Genomic DNA, 8,980 nt, shown 5'->3' on the forward strand with positions numbered 1-8,980 from the left:
ATGAAGAAGTGAAATAAAACAGAACATTTTATCTTACAAACTAAAAATATTACAAAAATAATAAGGATAAGAAATATTAGAATGAAGAATTGAAATAAAACACACCATTTTAGTTTATATTTCGTAAATATTATCAATATACAAAAGAGAATGAACAAATGAAATAAAACACAACAGAATTTGGCATATATTTTTAATTTTAGTAAACACTATTAGAAATAATATAAAAAAATAGATTTGATTTTAAATATTAGAAATATAAACAAGAAAAGAAATTTTGGAGTTAAGAAGTGAAAAACAAAGAAAATATAAAACAGATCAGCGCGCGGGTAAGGCTGCCCTGGGCCAGCCCGCCCCAATTGGGCCCAAGGCAGAGCCGTGCAGGGCACAGCGCAGCGCACAGCCGTGGGGTGGTGGGAGTTTAGTCCCACCTCGCCAAGCGAGAGAGCGCCGCACCGGTTTATATACCCGGCTGCGACTCCCCTCCCAAGCTCCTATCATATGCAGGCAATACATTGCCTAACTCTCGTCCCCTCTGCCCCGTGGGGCCTACTAGCAGCAGAAATTCTGCACCACGGGCCTGCATCCTGGCCCATGAACGGCTGGGTTCCTAGTCGTATGTTGGCCGGTGTGTATGAATTCCCCGCTCTGGTAGTTGGGCACAGTTTTTGGAATTTTGCCATGTGTTTTGATCTTCAAATCACACACTAAATTATACACATGCTCACTTGCATTCAATACACATTTTTTTTGCATATATGACAAGTCAATGTTTTCACCTCAAATCATCTAATAAATTTTACACATGCTCACTTACATGTAATACACATGGATATTAATGGGATTTCAAAAAAATGAGGCCGTGGTGTATGAATTATCCTCCCACATGCATGCCATGGTCATGGTAGAGTGTGCAAAAAGTTTGGGATGATTTGGTGGGACCGGCAAGGAAAACCACATTCAAACTTGCTCTCCGGCAGACCTGAATGGTCCGGCTTGTACATGGTTCATGTGGAGGCATGCATGAGATGACCCCAAATTTTTGGGAGCACGTGGGCATGGCCAATGTCCCCCCCCCCCAGGCAAGGTGTGCACGAATTCGGACACAATACGCACGTTGCGTCACGTCGGGGCACTGTTCTAGGGTTTTATCACCGCAAAACGCCTACAAAATGCATAGAGTGTCAGAAATGAACGGTAATTGCCAGGCATGCTTGCTATGCTCATCGTAGGGTGTGCATAAAAGTTTTGGTATCAATTGGTGAGACCGGGAAGAAAAACCTGCTTGTAGTACATGGTGCAAGTGGAGGCATACATGCGATTGTCCCAACTATATTTGATTTAATAATATTTTAAGTACGAAACAGAAAAGAAAATTTATAATTAGGAAAGACAACCATGAAAAGTGAAATAAAAGACAACATTATATCATACATTACTTCAATTTATAACTGTCAGAACAAAGAAAAGAGGAGAATATAGAAAACAGAAGAAAAATTTGAATGAATAAGTGCAATAAAAGACAACATATTATGTTACATTTAAAAAATAATTCAAATATAAAAAAAGATAAGATCTATTAGAATGAAGAAGTGAAATAAAAGATAACATATTATCTTACATTTTCAAAATATTTCAAATATAAAGAAGAGAACAAATATTAGAATGAAGAAGTGAAATAAAACAGAACATTTTATCTTACAAACTAAAATTATTTCAAAAATAATAAAGATAAGAAATATTAGAATGAAGAATTGAAATAAAACACACCATTTTAGTTTATATTTCGTAAATATTATCAATATACAAAAGAGAACGAACAAATGAAATAAAACACAACAGAATTTGGCATAATTTTTTAATTTTAGTAAGCACTGTTAGAAATAATATAGAAAAAAAGAGATTTGATTTTAAATATTAGAAATATAAACAAGAAAAGAAATTTTGGAGTTAAGAAGTGAAAAACAAAGAGAATATCAAACAGATCAGCGCACGGGTAATGCTGCCCTGGGCCAGCCCGCCCGAATTGGGCCCAAGGCGGATCCGCGCAGGGCACATCGCAGCGCACAACCGTTGGGTGGTGGGAGTTTAGTCCCACCTCGCCAAGCGAGAGAGCGCCGCACCGGTTTATATACCCGGCTGTGAGTCCCCTCCCAAGCTCCTATCAATTGCAGGCAGTACATTGCCTAACTCTCGTCCCCTCTGCCCCGTGGGGCCTACTAGCAGCAGAGATATTCTGCACCATGGGCCTGCATCCTCGCCCATGCACGGCAGGGTTCCTAGTCGTATGCAGGCCGTGGAGTATGAATTCTCCTGCTCTGGTAGGTGGGCACTTTTTTGGCATATTGCCATGTGTATTGATCTTCAAAACACACACTAAATTATACACATGCTCACTTGCATTCAACACACATTTTTTTGCATATATGACAAGTTAATGTTTTGACCTTCAAGTCATCTAATAAATTTTACACATGCTCACTTACATGTAATACACATGGATATTAATGGGATTTCAACAAAAATGAGGTCGTGGTGTATGAATTCTCCGCCCACATGCATGTCATGGTCATGGTAGGGTGTGCAAAAAGTTTGGGATCATTTGGTGGGTCCGGCAAGGAAAACCTCTTTCAAACTTGCCCTCTGGCAGACCCGAATGGTCCGGCTTGTACATGGTGCATGTGGGGGCATGCATGAGATGACCCCAACTTTCGGGAGCATGTGAGCATGGCCAATGTGGCCCCCCAGGCAAGGTGTGCAAGAATTCGTAGGCATGATTGGCACATGTGGGTCACCATGTTCAAGAAAGTTTGGGTGATTTGGAGGTGGTGAGAAAAATCACATTTGTTCAAAAGCTGGCTTAAGTTAAACCAAATAGCCCCTCCGGAATGCGGTCATTTTTTCGATCACCTCCAAATCACCTCAACTTTGGCACACATGATCTCTTGCACAAACAAAGGTAGGTTTCCAAGGTTTTATATTTTTTTGAATTTTGTATTAATTTATAATGCCCTCTAGACTGACTGGTCAAAACATCGGTCTATACCTCAGGGGGCATTGTAAAATATTCTTTTTCCAAATTTTCTTTCATAGGCATGATTGGCACATGTGGGTAACCATGTTCAAGAAAATTTGGGTGATTTTGAGGTGGTGGGAAAAATCACATTTGTTCAAAAACTGGCTTAAGTTAAGACCAAATGGCCCCTCCGGAATGCGGTCATTTTCTCGACCACCTCCAAATCACCTCAATTTTGGCACACATGATATCTTGCACAAACAAAGCTAGGTTTCCAAGGTTTTATATTTTTTTGAATTTTTTATTAATTTATAATGCCCTCTAGACTGGCTGGTCAAAACATCGGTCTATACCTCAAGGGGGGCATTGTAAAATATTCTTTTTCCAAAATTTCTTTGAAATTTCTAATGCCCTCTTATATTTGTTTATAATGCCCTCTTATATTTTCTTTGAAATTTATAATGCCCTCTTATATTTTCTTTCTATTTTTTTGAATTTTTTTAATTTATAATGCCCTCTTATATTTGTTTATTTTTTAATGCCCTCTTATATTTGTTTATTTTTTAATGCCCTCTTATTTTTTTGAATTTTTTTATTTATAAAGTTAGGTTTCCAAGATGGCTAGGCTGGCCCATGCTTTTCCTTTTGTTTATTTTTTCCCTTTTCCTTCAGTTTACATAAAAATTACCTGAGCACTCAAAAAATAACATAAAAATTACATGACCCCTCAAATAATAACATACCAAAAATTCAAAAGGTATTTTTATCAAACACATCTTTTTGAATATTTATATTTTCTTTTCTTATAAATAAGTGACATTTTCAAAATTCTAATAAGTAGGGTAATATAACTTTATTAAAAAATAAAGTAGATCTTATTTCAAATTCCTTTTTTTGCACACATTATTTTTAACTAGTATTACATTACTCTTCTAAATTTACATTTAATTCCTTCACACTTTGATGATGGAATATTTGCTCTGTTATTGCAACATTGGTTCAAATGATGGAACATTTGATCTTTTTGCTTATTCAAATTATGCATTGATGGAATGTGTGAGGATGAACAATTATCAGTAACTTTACGAAACCCCATGTACTATAATTCATGACAGCCAATTTGGAACATTGCCAGATTCAATATTTGGTATAATTGGCACATGCGCACAGCATGTTGCACTTGCCCACAGCATAGACAAGTGTTGCAGCATGTCTGAAGCAACACTGAAGCGCCATTTGTGATCATTGCACCATCGAAACAACAAGTAAACATGAAGGAAGCATTCACCACCAATAAAGTTAAGGCCACACATATATAGATAGCATTCTAGGTTACCACCACAGGTACCAGGCAGTTCACAACAGATCCAGTTCAGACACACAATACATTACATTACATTAATAGAGGTAGTTTCCAACCAGTTCAGACCCAGATGCAGCTTTCCAAAAGTAAAACATCATCAAATATACTGATGATGAGTACGGCTTCCAGCTTCTGATGATCAGCATGATGTAGGACTAGAGGTTAGGGTTTCTCAGGACCTTCAGGAGGGCAGAATGCTCAGCCCTGATCTTGTACTCATCACTGGAGATCGATGTAGCCCGGCAATGTTCCATCAGATGCTCCAATAACCCAGACCTGGGCTTGGGCTTGCTGCAGAAGGGGCAGCGGTACTTTTCCGTCCTCCAGTTGTGGTACATACCAGGTCCTTGGGCCCTGATCTTCAACACCACCTTCTCTTCAAACGACTCGACGTTCCCCTCGACCACATCATCTCCAGATTCATACTGCACACATTAATGACTGACATTAATACATTATGCATTCAAATACTATAAACACGTAATACTAACTCAATGCACAAATAACATTTCAACTAGGCCTTACCTCATACGGCTCATCTTCATCAGAGTCATATGGGTAGAACCCAGTCTTGTCCCACTTCCTCTTGTTGCCCACAAGATCCTCCTCCTCCTGCTATATTGTCAAACAAGCACATCAATTACAATGAATTGAATTGCAGTTCAAAGAATGTCATTACAGACAAAATTGTGAATGTGAACCACATTGGTATGTTGCAAGTGACCAAATGCTTTCCTTATAAATACAGAATCTAAGCAATCAATCAACAGACAAATGCTTTCCTTCATAAATGCTAATGAAAATCCAAGCTGGATTCTTGACATTCCCTGGATTAACCCAACACTTTTCTTTTGAGGGAATCCCCCCCCCCCCACACTACTTAATGGAAACATATAGTATATTTTGTTGCTAGGATCCTGCCTTGGAATGTTTACTTCATAGTTATACAATGGTGACATCCTAGCTGCATATTTTTGTAATTCATCATAAGTATTTGCACAAGAGGAAAATCTCTGGCCAGGTTAATTTTATGAGGCTGGACAATAGGCCTGCCTACAACATTTGGTTTATAAAATTTTGGGCAAGGACAATATTTCAAGGCCATGTTACTGTTTTTGAGGCCACCCTTCTGCAATTGTAAAGTGAGTTATCTCTTAGCCCCCTAAATATAAAATTACATCCATTGCTACTAATTACAGAAGCCAACTACAAATTTTAATATGCACAAATTACTGTTTTTGGGATAATGCAGCAAAGCTCCTACACATATTAACATAATGCAGTAGTTAATTAGGTACAACTTCAACTATAAATGCATACATCTCCAACAAACATCTAAAATTTCATTACTTACCTAAACAACAACAAATTATACTATAGATGAATCTTGTATCATCTAAATCAATTCATTGGCACATCAAAATTAATGCATTCCAAATCAAATATGTTTCCATCCAGTATCATTGAACCACAGATCAAATCAAATAATCATATATGTCTGCAGCATTGAACTACAGATCTAATAATCATATGACGTCTATCTGACCTTAAATTCCCCCTTAAATAAGGTATTCAACCTCATACTAATTAAAATCTAACAAGCAAAAATTCCACTACTAACCACTGAAAAAACCCCAAGGTGCTTTTATCTCTGAAGCAACGGCATTGGAGAGGATGTTCAATGCTGTAAATATCTCTGAAGCAACGGCAAAATTCCACTACTAACCCAAACTAAATAAGCATAGACTGCCCCTTCCCCTCTCCTTCAGAAGCCCCAATCCAACACAAACAAATCCAGCCCTTGAGAAGCTCTTTTTGATTAACATGACAACACCCATTACATGAGCACATCCTTCACTATATTTACAACCAAACTAATGCACCATCTAATCACCTCAGGTAGACATTTTCCAAAAACACAAGGACATGCACAACCCATCTCATAGCCTCTGCCTGACAGGCATCAATCAAGCATCAAAGAACTGCAACTATGACAACATGCATCAATCAAGCATCTAAGAATTGCAACTATGACATGCATAATCCCTAGAACTAAGCATCCATTTAATTAATCATCAAGCCAAAGAACTAAAGCAGGCACCAACCCAAACCAATAGAGAAGTATATATTTGACTAATCCATCGTCTAATCCTCAAGCCAAACACCTAAAGAATTGCAAAAATTCCACTACTAATCTAATAAGCATCTGAAAAAAACCCATCCCTCAATCCGGCTACTTCTAACCTAATCTAATAATCATATGAGGTCCACCATTCTTGCACGAATCAAATACACAAAAACCCTAATGCAGAGAAAACCCTACATCCAACAAATCTAACCAAAAAACCTTCTGGCCACAAACCCTACAATCTAAAAACTACCACATTAAAGTGATAAGCAGATACCTTCTGCTCCGCCTGCTCCTCGCCAGAGCCGGCCTCCACCTTCCCTTCCACCTCGTGCGCCTCGCCAGAGCCCGCCTCCACCTTCTGCGCCTCGCCAGAGCCCGCCTCCACCTTCTGCGCCTCGCCGGAGATCGCCAGAGCGGGCGCATCTGGCTGGACTGCGCCGCTGCAGCCCGCCCCCGCCTTCTCCAGATCTGCAGCGGGGGGAGCACCGCGCTGGACGCCGGCATGTCCCCTCACAAAGGTGCCCGCAGCGACCTGCCGCGCCTGCTCCACCAGATCTGCGCCCCAATCGGGGCGCTCGCCTCCTGCGTCCGCCATGGCGATGGAGAGGATGCGGTGAGGGCGACGAGGAGGTTGGAGAGGAGAGGGAGTGGGGAGAGGGAGACGATGCGGCGGGGGGAAATGGTGGGTGATGCGGCCGGAGGTGGTTGCCGTCCACATTTATATGATGGGACGGTTTTGAAATCTACCCGTGACACGTGCTGCCCCACGCGCGGGCGGCTCCACGCATGCACGAAACGCCGCCATATACAAATACGTATACGGCCGGGCATACGATCTAACCGGGCCCGTACGGGCCTCCCAGGGCTCCTCGACGGCTATACGCGGGGGCAACAAAGACGATCCTGCCCCTCGTTATGAATCCTTTTTGGTTCATCCTGGTCGTCGACGTGTTTTTTCACCTCGCGTTCAGCCCGGGGGACCACCGGAGCAGAAACGGCATTGTGTCTGTGGAAAAGCTAGCACCTGACATCCATGGACCTCGCGGCGCGCAGACCCGGACGCGGAGGTGGTGGCGCTCTCTCCGCGGGCGCTGCTGGAGCGGAAGACGTACGCGTGCGAGGTCTGCGACCAGGGGTTCCCGCGGGAGGCGAGACTGCAGACGCACCGGCGGTGGCACGGCGTGCCGTGGGAGCAGCCGCCGAAGCGGCAGGCCGGCAATGCCAATGCGGCGCCGCCGGCCCGGAAGCGGGTGTTCGTGTGCCCGGAGCCCAGCTGCGCGCACCACCACCCCTGCCACGCCCTGAGAGGCCTCGCCGGCATCAAGAACCACTTCCGCCGCAAGCACGCCGCCCACCGCCAGCGGGCATGCTCCCACTGCTCCGGGTCCTACGCCGTGCACGACGGCTACATTGCCCACCTCAAGGCATGCTGCGCCCGCCTCAGCTACCCCTGCCGCTGCGGCTGCGTCTTCTTCCGGTACGTAATTTACGACGTGATTATTGGTGCCCGGCCCTCTACTAATCGGTGGCCGCGTCTCCAAATGCAGTGCAGGGTGGACAAGTTTGCAAAGCACCAGTACACGTGCAGTGCCGGCCCTCCACAGGCGGACGCGTCGTCGGCGCCGGTGTGCGGGGCGTTGTCGGAGCCGCGGCAGCTGGCGACAGCACTGTCCCTGTCATGCTTCGCCAGCCCGTCCAGTGACATCCTCGTCGGCGGGGTGATTTGGACCGGCGACGCGGCAATGCGGAGACCGAGCGCCCCCACGTTCCACCGGCTCTTCGACGAGCTGCCGCCGCCCGACACCAGTTGCGTCGGGCACGACCTCGAGCTGCGGCTCATGCCGCCATCATGCCACGCAGCGCCGCGCTCACCGCCGGCGCCCATCTCGCGGGGAGACGACGACGCCATCCAGCTGCAGCTTTCAATGGCCCAATGCAGCGGCGAAAGCCGTGGGGCAGAGGTGCGGCAGAATTAGATGATGCATGCCCGTGTTTTGAGTGTTTTGATGTGCATGCATGGAACTTTCCCATTGGTTTTCTTGAAATATCAAAAGTCAAGTGTACTGACCGAAATGGACGCGCTGCTGCATGCATGCAAATGCAACTGGACAAAATTTAACCGAAACATGGTTCACGAACCGGCTTAGCTAACTGGAGGCGCTTTATTTTAATAAAAAACTGGCTACGATGAGGATTATAGAACACCCCGTTTTATAGCACTTCTAGTGTACAACTGTTCATACGAGAGACATGCATGAACAATAGCAATCTCTAGAAAGAGACGAGGCCGGAGACCATGCTGGCACGCTGCTGGTACATGGTGCAACAAAGTGTCCTTGATGGTTCGTTAGTGAAATCAGAGAGAGCCCCTCTTTCTTTTATTACTACTAAAAAATGAGTAAGGTTCTTTTACCAGCGGACTGCGTTCCGCCAAGTTTTCGTCCGTTCCTCCACCGCAACCCTCATCCTC

The 8,980-nt window shown here is 43.8% G+C and overlaps 1 protein-coding gene across 1 annotated transcript in view; it reads left to right on the plus strand.

Moving 5' to 3' along the window:
* The window catches only part of LOC123142510 (protein indeterminate-domain 14-like), a 22,837-nt gene extending 14,351 nt beyond the window's left edge, over positions 1-8,486 (plus strand). Inside the window, exons 3-4 of the mRNA XM_044561398.1 lie at positions 7,564-7,987; positions 8,063-8,486. Coding sequence (XP_044417333.1) covers positions 7,564-7,987; positions 8,063-8,486 — 848 coding nt within the window. The remainder of the gene's footprint in view (positions 1-7,563; positions 7,988-8,062) is intronic.
* Positions 8,487-8,980: the final 494 nt, after the last annotated feature.

This window comes from Triticum aestivum, chromosome 6D (assembly GCF_018294505.1).
Source record: "Triticum aestivum cultivar Chinese Spring chromosome 6D, IWGSC CS RefSeq v2.1, whole genome shotgun sequence".
Classification (NCBI taxonomy): domain Eukaryota; kingdom Viridiplantae; phylum Streptophyta; class Magnoliopsida; order Poales; family Poaceae; genus Triticum; species Triticum aestivum.